At 43.5% G+C, this 24,053-nt stretch overlaps 1 protein-coding gene across 2 annotated transcripts in view; it reads left to right on the top strand.

Annotated features, from left to right (window-relative positions):
• The window catches only part of med16 (mediator complex subunit 16), a 39,217-nt gene that overhangs the window by 5,445 nt on the left and 9,719 nt on the right, over positions 1-24,053 (top strand). For both annotated transcript variants that reach the window (XM_059638449.1, XM_048560219.2), the window contains 5 exons: positions 8,949-9,054; positions 10,779-10,931; positions 16,713-16,924; positions 17,449-17,655; positions 21,881-22,091. In XM_059638449.1, the coding sequence (XP_059494432.1) occupies positions 8,949-9,054; positions 10,779-10,931; positions 16,713-16,924; positions 17,449-17,655; positions 21,881-22,091 (889 nt within the window). The remainder of the gene's footprint in view (positions 1-8,948; positions 9,055-10,778; positions 10,932-16,712; positions 16,925-17,448; positions 17,656-21,880; positions 22,092-24,053) is intronic.

The following is a 24,053-nucleotide window of genomic DNA, read 5'->3' as shown; positions in this document are numbered from 1 at the left end:
AGGCGCAGTTGATGTTGGTCTCGGTGTGCGTCCCGGGAAACAGCCCGTAGAGCACGGAGTCCCGCGTCACGGAGCTGCTCGGGACGAACCTCAACAAATACCACTGCATCCCCCTCCAGACCTCCTGCGCATAGGCACACTTCAGAAGGAGGTGATCGACAGTCTCGTTCCCCCCGCAGGCACCTCGAGGGCAGCGTGCGGTGGCGCAGAGATTCCAGGCATGCATAAAGGATCTCACTGGCAGAGCCCCTCTCACCGCCAGCCAAGCAATGTCCTTGTGCTTGTTTGAAAGTTCTGGCGATGAGGCATTCTGCCAAACGACTTTGGCAGTCTGTGTGGGGAACCACACGACGGGATCCACCCTCTCCTTTTCCCGAAGGGTCCCGAGGATACTACGTGCTGACCACTGCCTGACGGCCTTGTGGTCAAAGGTGTTTCCCTTCAAAAATTTCTCCACGAAGGACAGGTGGTACGGGATGGTCCAACTACTCAGAGCGTTCCGCGGCAACGAGGCCAGGCCCATCCTTCGCAACACCGGGGACAGGTAGAACCTCAGTAAGTAGTGACACTTGATGTTTGCGTACGGAGGATCTACGCACAGCTTGATGCAGCCGCACACAAAGGTAGCCGTCAGGGTGAGGGTGGCGTTCGGTACGCCCTTTCCCCCATTTTCCAGGTCTTTGTACATGGTGTCCCTGCGGACCCAGTCCATCCTTGACCCCCAAATGAAGTGGAAGATGGCCCGGGTAACCGCAGCGGCGCAGGTCCAGGGAATAGGCCAGGCCTGCGCCACATACAACAGTACCGAAAGCCCCTCGCACCTGACAACCAGGTTCTTACCCATGATGGAGAGGGACCGGAGCGTCCACCTGCCCAGCTTCTGCTTCAGTTTGGTGATACGCTCCTCCCAAGTCTTAGTGCACGCCCCAACTCCACCAAACCAAACACCCAGCACCTTCAGGTAGTCTGTCCTGACGGTGAAGGTGATGAAGGAGCGGTCGTCCCAGTTCCCGAAGAACATGACCTCGCTCTTACCCCTATTGACTTTGGCACCCGAGGCCAGTTCACACTGGCCGCAGATGTCCAATAGTCTACTCACCGACCAACGATCGGTGCTGAAGATGGCGACATCGTCCATGTACAGGGAGGTCTTGACCTGAAGGCCTCCGCTGCCTGGGATAGTCACGCCCTTCAGGCTCACGTCCTTCCTGATGGATGCGGCGAAGGGCTCCACACAGCACACGAACAAGGCAGGAGAGCGCGGGCAGCCCTGCCTGACTCCAGATCTAACAGGAAAACTGTCTGATTCTCACCCGTTGATCGAGACTGCGCTAATGATGTTGGCGTAGAACAGCCAGATCCAATTGCGGATGCCCTCCCCGAACCCCAATTTGGAGAGGACGTCCCTCATGTAAGCATGAGAGACCCTGTCGAAGGCCTTCTCCTGGTCCAGGCTGATGAGGCAGGTGTCCAACCGCCTGTCCTGTACGTAGGCGATCGTATCCCTGATGAGCGCGAAGCTCTCAGCGATCTTCCTGCCCGGCACAGCACAGGTTTGGTCAGGGTGAATCACCGGCTCCAGGACAGACCTGACCCGGTTGGCTATGACCTTGGCCAGGATTTTGTAGTCCACGTTCAATAGTGAAATGGGACGCCAATTCTTAATTTCTTCCCTCTCCCCCTTCCTCTTGTAAATGAGGTTGATGATGCCCTTCCTCATGGACTTGCACATTTCCCTTGCCCGAAGCGCACTATCGTACACCTCCAGCAGGTCCTGGCCGACCAGGTCCCACAGAGCAGAATACAGCTCGACCGGTAAGCCGTCGCTTCCGGGAGTTCTATTCCTCTCCAAGGACTTGAGGGCACTGGTCAGCTCGTCCAGGGATATCAGCCGGTCCAGCCACTCCCTCGTGCCATCGTCTAAGACCTCCGTGATAGACGACAGGAACGACTCGGAGGCCGTGCTGTCCGTGGGCTTCGTGTCGTACAGTCCAGCATAGAAGGATCTGCTGATCCTCAAAATGTCGGGCCGAGACGACGTCACCGAGGCCGTCGTCCTCCTTCAGCCGGCTAAGCACAGAGCTCTCTTTGTGCACCTTCTGAAAGAAGAAACGCGAGCACGTCTCGTCCTGCTCCACGGAGCGGACCCTGGACCGGAAGACTATCCTGGAGGCATCCGCGGTGAAGAGCAAGGCTTGCTGGCCCCTCACCTCGCGGAGGTCCTCCGTGACCTCGACCCCCATCAACTGCAGAAGGAGCAGGTTCTGCACCCTTTTCTGGAGTCGCGACAGCTTTCCCCACCTCTCTCTCGCCTTCCGAACACCCTTGAGGACAAAGAACCTCTTGATGTTCTCCTTCACTGTCTCCCACCAGTCGCCCGGAGACTCAGAGGGATTTCACGGTTCTCCAACCGGCGTACTCCCTCTTAAGCTCCTCGACATTCTCTGGGGTCAACAGAGTCGTGTTGAGCTTCCACGTCCCCTTGCCGGCTGGCTGGTCGTCCTGTAAGTGACAGTCGGCCAGCAGGAGGCAGTGGTCAGAGAAGAACACCGGCTTGACGCCGGTGGACCTGACCGAGCACGCCCGTGACACAAACAGGAAGTCTATCCTTGAGCGAATAGACCCGTCTGGCCGCGACCAGGTGTACCTCCGCTGCGCTCCGTCTCCAGTGGTGCTGAAGACGTCGAGCAGCTTGGCGTCCTTCACCATGCCCATCAGGAATCTGGACGTGACATCCAGTTGACTCTCCCCACCCGCTGTCCCCACGCCGGATCTTCCATCTGCATCGATGATGCAGTTGAAGTCTCCGCCTAGGATGACCGGCCTGGACGTAGCCAGCAGGGGTGGAAACCGCTGCAGGACAGCCAACCGCTCACTCCGTACCGCTGGGGCGTACACGTTGATCAGCCTCAGGGGAGCGTTCCTGTAGGTGACATCAGCAACTAGGAGGCGCCCCACCACCACCTCCTGAACTTGAGAGATGGTGAAGTCGCACCCCTGCAGCAGAATAGCCAGGCCCGAGGAGCGACAGTTGTTACCCCCTGACCAGATCGAAGGCCCACAGGTTCAGGCGCCGGACCATTTCCCGTACTTGCCGAGGTGCAGTATCCCGCACTCCTGCAGAAACAGGAGGTCCGCCTTGATGGTGGTCAGGTAGGCCAACGTGGATACACATCTTGCGGTGGACTTGACACTGTGCACATTAATGCTCGCAACTCGTACCCCCATTGTGGGCAGTGACCGCAGTACCCTCCCCAAGTCCAAGGTCCAGCCCCTCCATCTGTCCCTTCATGCCCATTGCCTAGGCTAACCGCTGGATGCTCTCCGGGCTCAAGAAACCGTCCGTGCTGCCTTCCGGGTGACATCCCCCCAACAGGGGTGCGGAGGCAGGAGGGTCCGGCTCTGGGTCAGGCTGGGGACGCGCTGTTTCCTCCTTCCTGCCTGGAAGTTCCAGGGGGCCCTCCAGTGCCCCAGCGGCACTTGACTGGGTGTCGGAGGGAGCCTCAGGACACCTCCCGCCACCTGGAAGCGGGGTGCTGTTTTCCTTCCCCCTTGAGATCTTTAACTTCTGCTTCGGGCGGGCCCTCTCCGAATCCCCCTCGTCAGAGGAGCTCTTATAGCCCCCCTGTAGCTGCCTCTTCCCGCCTGATGGTTGCGGTTCCTGGGCCTGTCGACGCACCTTCCTCCTCGCTTTCCGGACCGTCGTCCACTCCCCTGGGTCGCCTGTCGCCGCCTCCATCGACTCCGCGTTGTGGGGGGGGAGCGGAGCCTGCAGGGGCGCTTTGCTGGCCTCGGGCCCATCCTGCGGGGCTGGGCCCTCCTGCACATCATTGGGGTCCTTGCTGGGCCCTGGTGCCTTCCTCTCCTCCGGGGGGGTGCTGGCCCCGCATTGCCCCTGCCGGCAACCTGGGCGTAGGTGGTCCCCCGCTGCGGGCATGCTCTATAGAGGTGGCCCGCTTCCCCGCAAAGGTTGCAGCGCTTCTCTTGTGGGCAATCCTTTGCAAGGTGTCCCTCCTCCCTGCACTTCCTGCAGATGGTGGCTTTGCAGTCGGCTGCCATGTGACCTGACCTACCACAGGCATGGCAGACTTTAGGTTGCCCTGCATAGGTCAGGTAGCCCTTGCTCCCGCCGATCGCAAAGCTGGACGGTGGGTGTACGACATTCCCGTCTGTACCCATCCTCAGCTTCACCTTGACCTGCCTTTTACTGGTCCAGATGCCACAGGGGTCCATGATGTCAGTTAGGTCCCCTTCCACCTTCACGTACCTTCCAAGGAATGTCAGGACATCAACTGCTGGCACATGCGATTTGTACATGTGTACAGTCACCATACGCCTCCTCTGCGCTGGCATCACAAACAGCGGGACAGCGGTCAATACAGAGAGGGGGCCCTCACCTCCTTTCTCCTTGAAAACCTCCAGGAAGCGCTCGCAAAGCTTGGCACTCCTGAAGGTCACATCGTAAAAACCTCTGGGGAAATCCTGCAGGCAGTAAATGTCCGCAGCAGCGAACCCACAACAGTCCAACACAACCCTCTTCACGAAGAAGGTGCGGTCCACAGGTGCACCTTCATCCACCTTCTTTACGGAAACACGGATGGTATTCCGGACCCCCTGACCTGGGGCACGAGCACTTGCCGCAACCATTGTTGCAGGTTGACTGCTCCCCTGAACCAGCATTAGGCCGAAGCCAGCATTAAGATCCACTGGTTGCAAGGGTGCACAGCCAACCCGACGTCCTACTTTCACCTCCAAGACAGCACTCTCCTCCTCTTGGTCCACAAGAGAGTGGGTCTTTATTGTGTTCCAGATGTAAGCTGGTTCACTGAGCTTGCTGGTTTGTTCCCAGATGTTTTGTCACCTTTTTTTATTTGAAAAAATATACTTTATTCATAAGATGTACAAAAAATAAAACATATTTACACACCTACCCAATCATGCAAGCTGCTCCGGGTTACCCAGGGAGTACATACACCAACTAAAGGAAAAAAACAAAGAAGGAAAAAAAAAGCAAAGAAAACACCCCGGCAGTCGTCTCCCTGCACAGTCCCAGTTGGCCCCCTGACCAGTTGGGAAAGGCGCCAGCTAGGCCCAGTTACCAGATAGGGCCCTTTTTTCTATTCTGGACAAGGGGTTTCATACAGTGGTCTTTCCCCACCGCGCCTTGGCGGTGGCTGCCCCAAGTTTTAGCGCGTCCCTCAGCATGTAGTCCTGGACCTTGGAGTGCGCCAGTCTGCAGCCCTCGGTCGGGGTCAGTTCTTTCAGCTGGCAGACCAAAGAGCGTCTTCCAGATGTTTTGTCACCATTCTAGGTAACATCAACAATGAGCCTCCAGTGAAGCGCTGGTATTATGTCCCACTTTCTATTTATGTGTTTAGGGTTCCTTGGGTTGGTGATGTCATTTCCTGTGTTGGTGATGTCATTTCCTGTTCTTTTTCTCAGAGGGTGGTAGGTGGGCTCCAAATCAGTGTGTTTGTTGATGGAGTTCCGGTTGGAATGCCATGCTTCTAGGAATTCTTGTGCGTGTCTCTTTCTGGCTTGTCGTAGGATGGATGTGTTGTCCCAAACAAACTGGTGTCCTTTCTCATCTGTATGTAAGAATACTAGTGATAGTGGGTCATGTCTAGTATCCTTACATACAGATGAGGAAGGACACCAGTTTGATTGGGACAACACATCCATCCTAGGACAAGCCAAACGGAGACATGCACGAGAATTCCTAGAAGCATGGCATTCCAACCGGAACTCCATCAACAAACACATTGATTTGGAGCCAATCTACCACCCTCTGAGAAAAAGAACAGGAAATGACATCACCAACCCAAGGAAACCTAAACACACAAATAGAAAGTGGGACATAACACCAGCGCTTCACCGGAGGCTCACTGATGATGTTACCGAGAATGGTGACGAAACGTCTGAAAACTAACCTTCCAGCTCAGTGAGCAAACTTACATCCAGAACCTTACCCTGGGCTACAATCTTCTCACAACTTGCTAGCATCCATTTGTGATTTACTTGGCATATGAAAGGCAGTGTTAAACTAAAATAAAATGCATATAATTATGCAAAGACAAGTCACCGGTCAGTGGATTGTTTGGAATATTAAAAAAAACCTAAAAATTTGAGGGAAAAGTGAAGGACTAGAGAAATTTACCCATAAATCTAAATTGAGTTAAATATTTAAAATACTTAAATATTTGTAAATGTTTATTATATAAATATTTAAAGAATAGTGTCAACAAAGTGAGTGCTGGCCCTATAGAATGTCAGACTAGAGAATTCATCTTGAAAATAAGGAAACAGACAAATCAAACAAATAATTTACATCACCCTTCACTCGGGGAAAGAAATGTAATAGCCCAGAAGCAGCAATGAACCAGGAAATGGATGGAAAGGAGGCATTCAGGAAAATCATAGTCCCTGGAAAAATAGTAATGAGTGAATTGCTGGAGCTGTGGGTTTACAAGCCTTGATTCCGATGGACTTCATTTTAGGGTCTTGGAAGAAGTGGCTAGTGAGGTATGGATTGGTTTTAATTTTCCAAAACTCTTCTCAGAGTCAGCGACAATAGATTAGAAGGAAGTGAATGTAAGTCCTTTTATCAATATGGGAGAAAGATGGAAAGCAGGAAACCACAGGCCAGGTAGTTTAGCATCTGTCATAAGGAAATGTTAGAAGCTATTATTAAATAAGTTAGAAAATGCACTTGGATTAGTTCAAGGTAATCACGCAGAATTGACATGACTTTGAAATGGAAATCATGTTTGTTTAACCTGTGAAGAGTTCTTTGAGGAGGTAACATATCCTGATAAAGGGAAACAGGTGGATGTACTATACTTACATTTCCACTGGCAATTTATAATGTGTCGCATCCAAGAATATTGTGGAAATTAAAGGCTTGTCGTTGAGAGAAAGCATATTGTCATGGACAGAAATTGGCTGGCTAACAGGAAGCAAGTATAAATGTTTTTTTTCAGATTGGCAGGATTTGACAAGTGGTGTGTCACAGGGCTCGGAGCTGGGACCTCAACTGTTTACAGTTTATATAATGATTTAGTAAAGAGTGGAGATATGGTTGCCAAATTTTCTGGTGATACAAAGATAGGAAGAAACATAAGTTGTGAAGAATGCATACACAAGTTACAAAAAGATATTGATAGGTTACATAAGCAAACAAAATGTGGAAAATAGAGAATAACGTGAGAAAATGTGAAATTTTCCATTTTGGCAGGATGAGTAAAAAAGTGCATTATTTAAATGGTGAGAGTTTACAGAGCTCTGATATACAGAGGGACCTGGGTGTCCTCGTGCATGAATTACAAAAGTTAGTCTGCAGTAATTGGGTATGCTTATAGGATTTTGTTGTTTATCGTATGTGTAATTGAGCACAAAGATGCTGCTTGGCCTGCTGTGTTCATCCAGCTCCATACTACTTGTTATCTCGGATTCTCCAGTATCTGCAGTTCCCACTATCTCTGATCACAAAAGTAAGAAGGTTGTGCTTCAGTTATACAGGGCTGTGGTGAGGCCACATCCAGAACACTATGCTCAGTAGTGGACACTTTATTTAAGGAAATGTGTAAGTGCATTGGAGGTAGTTCAGACCAAGTCTACTAGACTAATACCTGGAAAGTGCGGGTTATCTTATGTGAATAGATCAGACAGTCTAGGCTTGTATTCTTTTGGAGTTTAGAACTCTACGAGATGAATTGATTGAAACATGCAAAATCCTGAAGGTTCTTGATGGGATAGATGTGCAGAGGATATTTCCTTTTAGAGAAGAATCTAAACTAGGGGTCACGGTTTAAAAATCAGGGGTTGCTCATTTAAACAGAAATTAGGTGTAATTCTGTGTCCCAGGGTGGAAAGTCTTTGGAGTTCTTTTCCTGGGAAAAAAAATGGATGGAGCAAAATCCTTGAATTTTTTTTTGAAGCAGTGGTAGATAGGCTCTTTTAAAGAGATTAAAATGTTTTCAGTGTTAGGCAGGTTTGTGGGTTTGAGGTTACAATCCAATCAGCCATGATCTTATTAAATGAGTGAGTAGACTGGAGGGCCAAATTCTATATTTTTGCTCATGAATCTCATTATCTATTTCTGTACTGTCTCTCATGCCATCATGTTCTTCAGAATGGGTGCAGTACTCAGTTTTAGGGTGAATGGGTATATGGTGGTAATCTATAGTGCAAGGAATAGAAACTCCTTTAGAACAATGCGTGCATTTACCATTAACAGGGAGTCATACATAGTCTACTGGTGCTGCCTGACCATCATTTTTTCTTACTTTTGTTACTCCTTGTTGCTGCTTTGTAACTGTTTCTGTAGTGTCTGATTTTAGCTGTACAGTGCATGGGTTTTGAGTACACTAAAATCAGCCCACTTATATGTTTGATAACTGCAAGCAATGGTTTGACTTTTAAATTTTCACTCTTAGTGCTTTAGCGTGATCATAATAAGGCTGAGAGCAAGATTTTCCTGACAGACATCTGAATCTTATCATCAGGCTTGATTCAGAAGATTGCATTGTGCTGAGTAGAGAAATAATCACTCCTTGTGATTTTTTTCCCAGGATGGTCAATTAATCATAGGATGAATTTGCTGCTCCACTAAGATCTGTGGATGGGCTTTTGAAGCTGGAGGACCAATCAGAGGTCTTTGTGCTTGAAGGCAGCAGAAGTCTGTAAAGCTGATAAGTCACTGAAAGAGGGCACGTCAAACTTTTTTCCAACTTCTTTAAAGTTAAAAATAGTCAAAAAGGAGTTGAGTAAAAGGCTGCAAGCATTCTGTTGTACGTGACCTGTAATTGAAATTGACTGTTGGCAGGAAAGTAACAAATGGCAGCAAATCGTTTCAGATTAAGAGAATGAATCTTTAGTTTCAGGTCTGTCAATATTACTAAAGTAAAAACTTGTGTGTCCAAGTAATTGACATTGCATGTCCCTTACAGGTATTACTGTGTGCTTCCAGTTTGACTGGCAGCATTGTAGAATGTTGGTCATTAAGGAAGGAAGGGTTACCAGTGAATAACATTTTTCAGCCAATTTCCCCTGTGGGTGAGTATGGATATTACTACTTCAAACAATGTTTCATGAAATATAAATTGCAGATAGCAGTGCTTGTTACTTAACCTGTTCTTTCAAAGAGGCTGCAAGAAGTATATTCATCGGGTGGCACAGTAGCTCAGTGGTTAGCACTGCTGCCTCACAGCACCAGGGGCCTGGGCTTGTTTCCCCTTGGGCAATTGTTTGTGTGAAGTTTGCACGTTCTCCCCGTGTCTGTATGGATTTCCTCCCACAGTCCAATGATGTGCAGGCTAGATGGATTAGCCATTCTAAATTGCCCATAGTGTTCAGTGATGTGTAGATTGGGTGTGTTTGGGGAATGGGTCTGGCTGGGATGCTCTGAAGGTCATTGTGGACTTGTTGGGGCCAAAGGGCCCGTTTCCACACTGTAGGGATTCTATGGATTCTCTGGAGAATGTATACTCCTCTGTAACCTGGCTTTCATTAGTAAATCATATTGGGTATGCTTCCCCCATTTTGATGACTCCCCAGTAAGTTGAACTTTGTGAGCTCTTCCTAAGTGAAGTCTGAATACAAAGCTGAGATCAAACATTTTGTTGAAAAACTAATCACGTAGCAATTGTACTATTCTTCTGCATGTGACAATTTTATTGGCAAAATGTGGATGTTAACATTTTGTGCTACTGCTATTGGGCTCACCCCTTGATCTTCACTCCATTGAAATAGCTGTTATAGTTTAATCAAAATCACGTCAAATCGTGGTCTAAGAAACAAGTTTGACACTAGGCTAAAGAGAAGGGTTTCAGCATAAAAACGATTCATGAAAAGGGCAGAATATTTGTGAATAATTGTAGACATAGGGTTCAAGAAGTTGGTATATTGCATTGTCTTTTACTTTTTAGCACTGGAAAAGGTAATTGTGATAGAATGGAAGGGACCACTCAGCCTATTTTATCTGTGCTAGATTTTGAATTAGCTTGATTCTTTTTCCAGGGATTGCTAACGAGTGAAATTTTTAGGAGCATTGATTTATATCTGTGAGGTTTCTTTGAAAAATTCTGAGTAACTAAAATCAATGGGCTTCTTCGGCTGTGTATGAGGGAAATGATCAGGCTTGTCACATTCGTGAGATAGTTTCATAAACCATTTGTTGTAAGTAATTAATGAAGCATCATTTAAAACAATGGTAACTTTTGTACCAGGGATGGCAATCTCATTTTATACCGAAAGCTAAGAGTTTTCCCAATTTCTGTTTCTCTTTAACACTGACCTAAGAGGTAGAATATTGCTCTCGTAGCTGGATTAATATTCTTTGTGCTATTGCCCAAAGAGTACATTCTTATCGGATACTCATGTGGTTTGGCTGGAATTTGGTGTGACAATCAATTAAGAGCTAGAGGTCATGAATTTTGTATACTGTTTTTGTATTCTGAAGCTTGTCATATTAACTGAGCTTTGAGTTTTCCTCTAGTTGTGTAAGTTTCTGCATAAAGTGGTCTGTGAACTGAATATATCATGAGAAACATGTTGCCTATTTATTGTTGAAATTGAATGCACCTTTTACTCATTGTAATAAAAACAAAATGGAAGAGGAACTAGTCAGGTCTGTGGAAAGAGAAACAGAAATATTTTGCATCCAATATGACTTTTCTTCAGACATTTTATGTTCAGTTTCTCCATCATTTTGTGATCTCCAATATCCTTGTATTTTTCTTTCATTCATAGTATTGTAATTTTTGATTTGCTTTGGTTAGGTGATAAACAACCAAGCATTCTGAAGTGGAGAATTCTATCTGCAACCAATGATCTGGATCGAGTAACAGCTGTGGGTTTACCCAAACTTCCAATTTCACTGACCAGCACTGACCTAAAGGTGGTGACAGACACCAAATTCTTCCCAGGACTCGGTTAGTGCTGTCCTTCACATTAAATCCAAATGGAAATCTAGTTAATATTTTCCCAGTTGTCCAATAAAATGTGGCATTATTATTCCTTGGGGTAGAACTTCTGAAGGACTTCATTCTCTGTTTAATAATGTTTGATTATGTCATGGTGAGATTTAGAAATTGCTGAGCATAAACTAGTTGCTGAACAATAACTACAGTAACACACAATAGAAATCACTAAAGAGCAGCTATGATTGTAACTGAACAGAATACCTTTCAGATCATCAAATCCCAGATTGGTAGCTTAAGTAGAGTATGGTTTTTGAGTTACCTGTATTTGATGGCATCTGTTAGCATTGGAAATGGCTGCAGTCTATGGCTGCTTGTCTTCTGTCTGCTGAAGTCCAATTCATATTGTTTTCAGGCCAGTTTGACTTTTCTTAGGAAAAGATTCAGTGATGAAGAACTGTTGATCGAGTAAAACTTGACAATATACTGTATTGACAATGTCACTTTTTAAATTTATATTATAAAACTGTTCATAGAATGGTTACAGCACAGAACAAAGCAGTTCTGTCTAATATGTTTGTGTTAGCTCTCTACAACAGCAACTCGCCTTGTTCCGCTCGTCTGCTTTTTCCCCCCCACAACCATGCAAATCATTACTCCACAGTGCTTATACACTTTTCCTTTTGAAAGTCCTAATTGTGTCTGCCTCCATCATACGGTGTCTATTCTAGTTGCTAACCCACTGGTTGCATGGTTTTTTTTCTTAGGGGCACGCATGCAGACATTCAAATTAGGAGCGAGAGTAGATCACTTCAAAAGATCATGACTGATCTGATATTCCACGTTCCATTCTATTCCTAATAATCTTTCATCCTTTGCGTGTCAAGAATGAATCTACCTCCATCAAAAAATATTCAAAGTCTATGCTTCCATTGCCTTTTGAGGAAAATTCACAATCGTCTGTGAGAAAGTATTTCTCCTTCTCTCCGCCTTACATTGACAATCCCTGATTTTTCAACAATGATCACAAGAGGAACTATCTTTTGCACATGCACCCTATCAAGAACTCTCAGGACCTTGCGTGTTTCAAATTAAGTTGTCTCCTACTGTTTGAAACTCCAGCAGATGCAAGCTTACCTTGTCCAATATTTATTCACAGGAAAACTCACCTATTGTATGGATTAGTCTGGTAAATCACTGAACTGGGCGGCATGGTAACTCAGTGGTTAGCACTGCAGCCTCACAGCACCAGGGACCCAGGTTTGATTCCAGCCTCGGGTGACTGTCTGTGTGGAGTTTGCACATTCTCCCCGTGTCTGCGTGGGTTTTCTCCCACAGTCCAAAGATGTGCGGGATAGGTGGATTGGCCATGCTAAATTGCCTGTAGTGTTCAGGGGTGAGTGGGTTATAGTGGGATGGTTCTGGGTGGGATGCTCTATGGGGCCGTGTGGACTTGTTGGGCCTAAGGGCCTGTTTCCACACTGTGGGGAATCTGATCTAATCTAATCTAATCTAAACTGTAGTAATACTGTACACCATACTCTAGATTCTACTTTTCTATTCTATTCAACTCACCTCACAAGAAACAATTTCCCAATTACTTGTTATATTTTTGTTATTGGGGAGGCAATGATCTAGTGGTATTATGGCTGAATTGTTATCAGAGTCTCAGATAATGTTCTGGGGACCTGGATTCAAATCCCACACAAGCAGATGGTGGAATTTTAATTCAGTAAATATCTGGAATTAGAGTCTAATGCTAATCATGAATCAGTTGTTGATTGTTGGGAAAAACCCATCTTGTTCACTAATGTCCTCTTAGGGAAGGAAACTGCCATCCTTACCCAATCTGGCTTAGATGTGACTCCAGACTCTCAGCAATGTGGTTGACTCTTAATTGACCTCTGGGTGATTAGAGTTGAGCAATAAACGCCCTCATCCTGGAAACAAATAAAGAAAAAAAATGCATGCCAGCTTTTGGTGATTCATATACTAGGATTTACAGATCCGTCCATCTCAAAGCTCTGCATTATTTTAGGTAATATGATACTTTTTCTTATTCTTCCTGCCAAAATGGACAATTTCACATTCTTTCAAACTCTACTATATATCCTGGATCTTTGCCCTCTCACTTAATCTATTTTATCCTATTGTATCTACCTTATTTTCTTTTCACAACGTATTTTCCTGCCTATTCTTGTATTGTATAATGTTATCATTGTTTCTTTTACTCATCACTTCAAACAGTGACCTCTAGTTCTAAAGTCTTATGCCAATGGAAACAGTTCCTCACTCAATATTCTGTCTAAACCCATCATGATTCTCAGTACTTTATGCTACAGCCTCTTTAACATCTCTAAGGGAAGACCCACAGCCTCTCCAGCATATCCAGTTAACAGAAGTCTCTCATACCTTAAATCATTCTTGTAATGCGACAGGTTTATTTGAAATCTCAAGCTTTCAGAGCATGACAAAGGGGCTCTGAAAACCTGTGATTTCAAATAAACCTGTTGCACTGTAACTTGGTGTCATATGATTTCTGAGTTTGTCCAACCCAGTCCAACACTGGCACCTCTACATCATTCTTGCAGAAGTCTGTAACCTTTGTATCCATCCCACTGTACTCAGAATCGATAACTAATGCCACAAGTGGAAACTCGGGGTCATTTTTGTGGACAGGACGAGGGATTTCCCTGGAGTGCTTGACCAGTCTGCATTTTGCCTCCGCAGTGTAGAGGAAACCATATTATGAGCCGTGAATAGACTAGAAGAACATGACTTGTGCCACCTCAATTTCCACCCTAATTTGTCTCAGCAACCTTGCATTCTATTTGGTCAAGGTGACTTATCAACTTAAAGTACAGCCAATCTTTCTCATGCCTTATCATTTCTGCCCATCTAACATCTAACTACATTTTCTTTCAGTATGATTTTGGCAGCAGCTTCATCCTAGATGAAGTCAAATTCCAAACAGTAATTTTGGTACCTCTAATTTTGCCCTCTACCTCTATCTGCATCTGCTTTTTTTTTCCTCCTTTAACTTCACCACAAAGACCTACCATATGTAAGTGCTTACTGAAAACGTATGGATTCCATTTTGTGTTAGTTATGCCATTGTCATTGGGCAAATCACATTGTTCACATGCCTGATACAAGACTTCCAAAACAGTCTATCTGCTCCTTGAAAATGTGTAATGCCCCTATAGACTTGTTGGAATTTCTAGCCCCACACTGTCTAAACTGGAGAAGAAGCATTCACAAAGGTGCTAGTCATCTTGAGAATCTCCGACAGGACCAGTTGGTGGCCACACGGAGGCAGTAGAAACATTGTGCAAAATCCCAAGCCACCTGCCTGCCTGTTCAAGCACACCTGCGCCACTTCTGGCAGGGTATAAAGATCTAGGAGTGGACTATTTAGTCACCTTGGGAACAAAAACTCTGGAGTGCAAGTAAATCATACTTTGTCTCAACGGACTGCCGAAGAAGGAGGAGTTATGCCAGTGGTTCTCTCTCACTCTCTCTGCCTCACATATTTGCTTTTTGCTTCCCCTCTGACCTTCCCATTTTCAGTCTGATCATCTTTATGTTATCAATCTGACATCTGTCACTGTCATCAGTTGGGGAGTTCTGGCTTTCGTTGCATTCCATTATTTGTCTCCTCAGTGGGAATTTACCCATATAGGTACCAGTTGTGACTGTCAATCTTTGATTGCAATTTACCTTGGGCAGATTCATTTTCATCCCAATTAAAATAGATGTCTTCTATTTTAGTATGTTTTTTTTCCTACTTCTACAAGTTTGCTACTTGTCCTTTTCCGTAGTTAACCTAAACGTAAACACCACGTCATAGTTGTCTGCAAGTTCCTCAACTGACATTTGACCTCTCGCACATTCTCCAGAACCAGATCCAGTAAGACCTTTTTCCTCATTTAGATAGCGTTTTGAAGCTGAAGGAGAATTTTCTATCGTCTGTGTTCTTTAAACTATTCCTATCCTAGACCTCCCAGTCGCAAACCATTTCCACTCCCCCTCGCATTCTCTAGATGACATGTCCATCATGGGCCTCCTGCACTGCCACAATGATGCCACCCGAAGGTTGCAGGAACAGCAACTCATATTCCGCCTGGGAACCCTGCAGCCATATGGTATCAATGTGGACTTCACCAGTTTCAAAATCTCCCCTTCCCCTGCTGCATCCCTAAACCAGCCCAGTTCGTCCCCTCCCCCCACTGCACCACACAACCAGCCCAACTCTTCCCCCCGCCCACCCACTGCATCCCAAAACCAGTCCAACCTGTCTCTGCCTCCCTAACCGGTTCTTCCTCTCACCCATCCCTTCCTCCCACCCCAAGCCGCACCCCCATCTACCTACTAACCTCATCCCACCTCCTTGACCTGTCCGTCTTCCCTGGACTGACCTATCCCCTCCCTACCTCCCCACCTACACTCTCTCCACCTATCTTCTTTACTCTCCATCTTCGGTCCGCCTCCCCCTCTCTCCCTATTTATTCCAGTTCCCTCTCCCCATCCCCCTCTCTGATGAAGGGTCTAGGCCCGAAACGTCAGCTTTTGTGCTCCTGAGATGCTGCTTGGCCTGCTGTGTTCATCCAGCCTCACATTTTATTATCCTATCCTAGACTTTAATAGGTTAATTGATGCCTCACAGTATGGTTACTTTAATTTCGCCATCTCTGTGCAGTATCCTTGCAAAGTTGCTGTTCTGTATTTCTCCCAGTAGCTGATGGTTTATAGAAAATAATCAAAAGTGTATGGTACCTTTATTGTTTGTCTAGCCAAATAGATCCTGTTCTTGATCTCTTCAGGGTGTCCATTCTCTACAGCACTAATTTTATCCATAATCATTATAACCACCTAATTTCCTTCCTTTATTTCCTTGTGTTTTCTGAACACACCCTATTCTGACATTTTTCGAGCTGGGTCTTCATTATCATCATAACGTCATGTGGCTATTTTTGCCTGCAACTCACCAATCTTACTCACCAGACTTTTGAGTCATAGAGTTCTACAGCATAGAGACAGACCCTTTGGTCCAGCTCGTCCATGCCAACCAGATATCCTAAATAATTCTAGTCCCATTTGCCAGCATTTGGCCCATATCCTTGTAAACCCTTCCTATTCATATACTCAAATGCCTTTTAAATGTTGTAATTGTACCAGATTCTACCACTTCCTCTGGAAGCTCATTCCATACATGCACCACTCTCTGCATGAAAAAGTTGCCCCTTAGGACGCTTTTAAATCTTGTCTCTCTCTCACACCTTAATCCTATGCCTTCTAGTTTTGGACACCCCCAACCCCGGGAAAAGACCTTGGCCATCCATTGTGCATACGTGCACTGTAAACTTAATTTAAACCCTTTGCCTATTCCTGTTAGTTTGAGACAACCGAACACTTAAATTTCTCCAAGTCATGACACTTATTGCACTTATTGTTGTTAAGAACTTAAAGTTTCCTGGACTTCCCACATTGAACTAAATGTGCACTCCATCAGGCTGTGGTGAACATGCTTTATTTAATAGATATCAAAATTTAACAGAAATTATGAAAGATTTACCAAAAATGGGTTTATCTGTTATTATATTCTTTATAACTGTGCTCTTTTCATCAGGTAGTTGTTTGTTGAACAAGCACGTGATAGCTTTTTGTTCCATGATTGACTTAAATATCCTATACTAATGATAACCAATGATAATCTCTGGGCTACAGGAGTATATTGTGTCTGATGTAGACAACATATCTGTACTAACTTCTAAACCTTTTTTTTCTGTTTAGGACTTGCATTAGCATTCCATGATGGAACTATTCACATTGTTCACAGGCTTTCGCTACAAACAATGGGAGTTTTCTACAGCACTCCCTCTCAGCGACCAACAGATGACCAAGCTATTAAACGACAGCGTACAACTGCATCTTCTGTACACTTCAAAGCATTACAGTTGTCCTGGACTTCATTGGCACTGGTAGGAATAGACAATCATGGAAAGGTGAGAACAAAGTCAGATTAATTAAAAAGTACATCTGGAAAACATTAACAAAATTAAGCAGTCATTTCAAATTTTGAAAATGTATTCTTGCAGAAAAATGCTATACACTGCAGAAACATTTTCCCACTCACTACACCTTTCCTATTTGTGGACTACTTAAGTGAATTTGCATTTTATTTTCCAATGACTTGCAGTCTTATAGAGCTGGACTGGTTTGATTAATCTTGAATCAGTGACACTGAGTGTTAATACATGTCACAGCTCCCCCTACTATTAGTGGCAATAGTATAAGGAAACTGTAAGCTTATTGTAAGAAAAAGCTAATTAACTAACTTTTTGAAGGTTCTTCATGGTTTGACAGTTGATTTATTTTTGATAAAATTATAGAAATAAACTATGAAAGAGTCAATTCTGCTCTTGTGTGTGAATTGTTAGAGGAATTACTACAGTATTCACAATGAAACTTTACATTGTCCTTTTCCTCGAAATTTTGAAGGCTGGCTTGATATCTTGTTCCCTCACAGTTAAGTATGCTGAGGATCTCACCTTCAATGGGTCACACATTAGACATGAACACATCACTGCGTCACCTGCTTTTTCTACTGGAGTACTGCATGGTGACTGGTTACGATTGGTGGGACATTCTTTTGCATGTGCAGCCTAATATGGTGCAAAACCTAGTGGAGAAATTACATGAGGAATATACACGCCAGAATCAGGCTTTGCAACAGGTAAAAGACAAATGGAGTGTCACGTTGTGCCTGTTACATAATGTGTCTGTGTGTAATACTCACTTTTACTGATTACTAAACCTCTATATACAAACAAAAGCCTGGCTAAATCCTGTCTTACTGACAAAATGTGAGCTCAAGGAACACAGCCCTCAACTTGGAGAGTGATGAAGGCATGGAATTGAGGACAGATTTGGCAATTCTGCAACTTTCTGCAGCACGAATTTTGTCAGTTTAGTATCTTCTAAATTGAGTTGGTTAAAAGTGCATTCACTAAATCAGAAGACTATGGCTATGGGACTCAGTTAGGAAAATGCTATTTATGGCTTCAGATATTTGAAACTGTGCTTTTTATCATTGGAACGCATTATATTTTCACAGCTGAGTACTTAACATACAACCTAATCCTTAATTACATAATCACAGCTTGTTACGACAGAAGAATGAGATCATATGGCCTTTCATAGCCTTGCAGATTATTGAAATGTATCCAGTTGAGTTCATATTGAAAAACAAAAAGAAACACATTTATCCACTTCCTTTTTTAGAAAGGATTTCTCTCAGTATGATGGGGCCCATTCTAATTTTGACAACATTTTGAAGTGGACAACGTATATAGACATAAATAAAGGGGAGGCAGTGTTATAGTGAATGGTAATTATCAGTAGGCAGGTTATCCAGAGCAGTAACAAGCCTTAGTTCTGGAACATTGGGTTCAATGCCAACATGGTAGATGTGAAATTTGAATCCAGTAAAATCTGAAATTGAAAGTTAGCCTAATAGTGATCATATAACCATTTTAGAATGTTATAAAAACATATCTGGCTTACATGTAGTTATAGATCTGCAGCAATGCGGTTGACTGTTACCTGCCCTCTGAAATGGCTTGAGAGTCAATCCGTTCATCTCCAGTCATGATGGACAACAAATACTGTTCACATCCTGTATAAGAATAAAGAAAAAAATTAGCAGTGTAGAATTTTTGTACATTGTCATATCCTTGCTTGTTCACTTCTTCAGTTTTTCTTAAAACTATTCAAGGCATCTTCAAGTGTAATATTTGGCTTGGTGGTGGCACATGTGCTTAAATTTGGCTTCCACGGGAAGGATTTGAGCACATGGGTGGCACGATGACTTAGTGGTTAGCACTGCTGCCTCACAGTGCCAGGGATCTGGGTTTGATTCCAGTCTTGGGTGACTGTATAAACTCCATATAGACATTCTCCCCATTTCTATTTGGGTTTCTACCAAGTGCTTCTGTTTCCTCCCACAGTCCAAAGATGTGCATGTTACGTGGATTGGCCATGATAAATTGCCCGATAGTGTCCAGGGATATGCAGGAAAGGGGGACAGAGGGACTGCGTCTTGGTGAGATGCTATTTGAAGAGTCGGTGCAGACTTGATTGGCCAAATGGTGACTTTCCACACCGTAGGGATTCTCCATAATCTGGGCACTTCTGTCCCATGCTGAGGGTGTGCTGCTTTGTTGAAGGTATTGCCTTGGAGTTAAAGAATGAAACCGTTCAACACTACCACTGACATGAAAAACAAACGTTACCACCTGTTTTCTCGATTGTAAGCCTATATGACACTTCAGTAAGGAACAGAGGAGTACTCCTGGCATCCAAGCTGACATATATTCCACAATTCGCACCTAAAACAAATTTCTGAAACAACATACAAATATCTGAGATGGTAGGAACTGGAGATGCTGGAGAATCTGAGATAGCAAGGTGTAGAGCTGGATGAACACAGCGGGCTGAGCTGAAAGGCTGATGTTTCGGGCCTAGACCCTTCTTCAGAAAATATCTGAACTATGACCAGGAAATGCTAGAAATACTCAGACCTAGCAACATCAGCAGGGAGGGAAAGGGTTAACATTTCAGGCCAATGATTTTCTTCAGAATGGGATTTTTAAAAAGTAGGTAAAATGTAAAGAAGTAGGAAAAGATAGGATGGATAGCAGAAGAGATTACATGACAAATGCGGCATAGTGCATGAAAAATAGTGGCAATGGAATAAATAAAGAGAGAGATTCTTTCTAGAGAAAAATCACCATCTAATAAAGCAAAAGGAAACAAAATCAGTCAGAAGTTTTGATCTAAAACTGCTACACATAGTATTGAGTTTGGCAGGCTATCAAATTCCATGTGGCAGACACAGCTGAGGTATTGTGCCTTGAGCTTGCATTGAACTCCACTGCAACATTGCAGGAGGTTGAGGACAACAAAGTCAGAGGAGGAACAAGATGGAGAACTAAATTACAGGAGACCAGAAACTGAGAACAACTAGTGGTGGAACAGAAATGTGACACAAAGCAATCATTCCATCTATGTTTTGGTGACCCCCAAGGCAGTGGAGACTGCATTGTGAGCAATAAGTACAGTATATTAAAATGGGTGTAGTGTTAAATCATTGTTTCACCTGGAAGGAGCATGCCAGACCTTTGAGGAAACCCCTATCATGATTCTTGGAGGAAGGGAAAGGAATGAAAACGGAAATGGAGTGGATGTGGACTAGGGGCCTGACAGCTCAGCTTGGGCCTAATCTTAGTTTATCAGCCTCAAATCTTGACAGATCATTCACCTTTCACCACCAATGTGAAGTCACCATTAAGGCCTCTCTCAGTCGTTGTATTCCAAAGGGACTGCTCCCTCCTCAATATAGTGATTCATTCCACAATGTTCCAGACTTTCTGCCTGCACCTTTCGTGATAGTGCAGGAAATGTGATTTGAGTCCTTTTATTTCCTTATGGTCAAAGGCCTTAAAGCTTTCTAGCAAGTAGAACAGTGATTTTATTTTTTGTTTCTAAATCTAGTATACTGAATTGCTGAATGATGATATGATCTCCTGTACATTTGGAGACCAAACACAGATTGAACGTGTAACTTCAAAAACTCTTCTATTCAGTCTGCAAGTGTGATTCAAATATCTAGTCACCTGGCATTTTAATTCTCCACCATGCCTCCCACTCTGACTACTTGTCCTTGGGCCCCTGCAGCGTTCCAGTGAAACTCAACATAAATTTAGAACAATGCCACATCTTTTCATGAAGTACTGTACAGCTTTCTGAATTCAAATGTGAGTTCAGAAATTTTAGGTCATATCCTCAGCTACCACATCGGTTCCATTTTCTTTGGTATTGTTCTTTCCTCATTGTCATTTAATCTTTTGTTACATAGAACTGGTGTCACAAACCTTCCCTATTGTACATTTTCCCATCCTACCCTTTTTTCACTTTCTCAAAAACCAGTGACATCTGTAGGTTGTCCTGCATAGTTTCTCTCTCATAGATACTACTAGAACATTTCCAGCATTTTTGCTTTTATACCTACAATTGCTTTTGTGTTTTTTCTATAATTCATTTGCTGTTTGTGTTTTTACAAAAATGTTCTTTCATGGATATGGCATCCCAACCAAGGCCAGCATTTATTGCTCATTCTTAATTTGCCTGAAATGAGTGGTTTTCTAGGCCATTTACGAGGGCAGGCAAGAGTTGTTCATATTCCTGTGTTTCTGGAGTAGTGTGCAGCACAGACCATGTTAAGGATGTCAGATTTCCTCCATTAAAGGATGTTAGTAAAGTAGATGGGTATATATGACATTTGATAATATTTTGATCATCATTATTGAAGCTAGCTTTCAATTCTTGATTTTATTGATTCCAAATCACACTAGCTGGTATGATCGGATTTGAATGTGTGTCCTCTGAACGTTAACCTGGGCTGCTGATTTCCAGCTCAGGATTTTCCACAATGTCACCATCTCCCCTTGAAAATTTACTGTCTTGTTTCCACCATTACAGCAATGACTGTATTTCAAAAGTGCTAAAATATCTGCTTAGCATTTGAGATGAGATTGTTAAATATTTCATAATTGCAGTTTAGTTTTTCTGGAGTTCATAGCTCAAAGTATTTGGCTGCTCCAATTTTTCTGATTTCTCCAAGAAATAAATATCTGCTAGCTTTAGATGTGTACTTTTTTAGCGTATCTGATTAGTATCAATGTTATACTTAGAGCACAGCTGCATTGTGATAGCTGAAGATTACATTTTGCTTATGATGTAACATTCCATCTATAGGCCAGAGTCGTCCAACGTTCCTTGAGTGATATCTTGGGATAGCAATGAGCTTTGCTCAGTTCACTAAAATATTCCTTCCTTGGAAACTTTGGAGCACTCTTTCCATGCACACATTTAAGTTGTTTTGTTTGCTTTGATTTAAGGTTCTGTCTACTCGAATTATTGCCATGAAAGCATCTTTGTGTAAGCTGTCAACAAACACATTGGCAAGAGCCTGTGACTTCCATGCAAAGCTGTTGTTGATTGCAATTGGTTCCACACTTAAATCACTCCTTCGACCACACCTGCTCAACACACCGGACAAGAGCCCTGGAGAACGATTGACTGAAATCTGCTGCAAAAACACTGACACTGGTATGTACCTGATTTTGTGTATGTAGGCCAAGTGATGGAAATGTAAGCCTTCTGATTCTCCAGTTTAGATACTGGTGCTAATATTTGCAGGTTTCAGTTATAAATTAAAGATGTTTTTAAAGTCAAGAGAAGCTGTAGTAAAATTCTGACTTTAATTGTTCTAGCTGTCTATTTTTAAATGCAGTTGCCACCTTTCTTCCAAACCCAAGGCAAATACACATGGAGCTTGGATCATTGATTTACGTTTTGTTCATCTTTTGAGTTGTTGAATTAGTTAACTAATTTCTACATCTTAAGATAAAGTTGGACAGTTTATAGATAAATTAGAACTGCACTGTCACAGCCCCAGGACATCACAGATGATGTTCATCTGAGTAATGTTCAGGTCCAACGATGTTCAGCTACATTGTCAGTGAATGAACTTGCCTCCGTCGTAAAGTCATAAGTGGGAATATTTAATGATGATTGAGCAATGTTCAGAACTATTCACAATTCTTCATACTGAAACAGCCCATGTCCATATGCAATAAAACTTGGACAACATTCAGGCTTGGGCTGATAAGTGATACTAATGTGGGCAATGATCGTCTCCACCAAAAGAGAATCTAATTGCTTTCCATTGACATTAAGTGGCCTTACCCTTGTTGAATTGTGCAGTTTACTATCGACCAGAAATTGAACTGGAATAGCCAAATAAATACTGTGGCTACAAGAGCAAGTCAGAGCCGAGTAATTCTGCAAAGAGTAACTTGCCTCCTGTTTCCCCACTGCGAGGCACAGTTTGGGAGTGTGATGGAATACTGATTACTTCCCAAGTCGATTCAACAACGCTGAAAAAACTTGATGCCATCCAGGATAAAGCAGCCCATTTACTCCATTCATCATGAATATTTCCTGCATCACTGGCACACAGGATTGTATTGTGTACTATAGACACGATGCACTTCAACAGCTCACCATGTCTGTTTAACATCTTCCAAACTCATGATCCCTCCTACTTAGAAGGACAAGGGCAGCGAACTCCTGTAGAGCTTAGGTGGGTTAGAGGGGATGGGTCTGGATGGGATGCTGCAAGGTTCGGTGTGGACTTGTTGGGCAGAAAGGCCTGTTTCTACACTGTAGAGATTTTGTGATTCTATGATTGTATCATTTCTCTCTTTGTTTTGTTGCAGTTAGGGTACATTTCAAAAGACTTACAGCTTTGAAACTACAGTTACTGTCACAAAATACAAGCTAAGATAAAGGTGCACCTGCAATTCACATAATAAACAACATAATTACTGTTTTCTCTACTTAGTGTACTAACAAGCATCTCTGGTTGACTGTCTCAATCCTACGTGAAGCAGTTTACCTAAAAGCAAAGTAATGACTGCATCTGTCTGTTCCGAAATTTATCTATGACAACCCATCTTTATAATGACTTTGCATGCTTTTGGATTTTCTCAAACAAAAATGTAATGAATTATTTTACTTTCAGTGCTACTCTTCTATTCTATAATCCATGTGAATAATTTATATTTGTAATACAGTTTCACAACCCTTTCTCCAGACCCCTTAGGTTAATGACGAAACCCAGTGTTTACAAACCTGCTTTCAGCTTTCTTTTGTTTGTAGATTATAGATATATTTATAGCAGAGCTTTAGGAGATGTAGGGTCACATGAGTAGCAAGATGGATAGAAAACTAGTTACAAAAGAAAAGCAGAGCAAGGGTTAAGGGTAGTTACTCAATTTGTCAAATGGTCAGTATTAATAATCGATGATGATTGAATCATTGTTCATCTTTTGCATTAACAGTTTGGACTTGAAGTACAAGTTCAGATTTGCGGATGACTCTAAGTTGCAATTTAGTTAATGTGGAGGAAAACTGCAGAAACATAAATACAAGGTAATAGATTTTGGTAGGAAGAATAAGGAGGGTGCATACTCTTTGGAGAACAATGTCTAACTGGGGTCAAGCAAT

Source organism: Stegostoma tigrinum, chromosome 30 (genome assembly GCF_030684315.1).
Source record: "Stegostoma tigrinum isolate sSteTig4 chromosome 30, sSteTig4.hap1, whole genome shotgun sequence".
Taxonomy (NCBI): domain Eukaryota; kingdom Metazoa; phylum Chordata; class Chondrichthyes; order Orectolobiformes; family Stegostomatidae; genus Stegostoma; species Stegostoma tigrinum.
The sequence above is the reverse complement of the archived record's forward strand: the minus strand, read 5'-3'. Positions and strand labels throughout refer to the sequence as shown.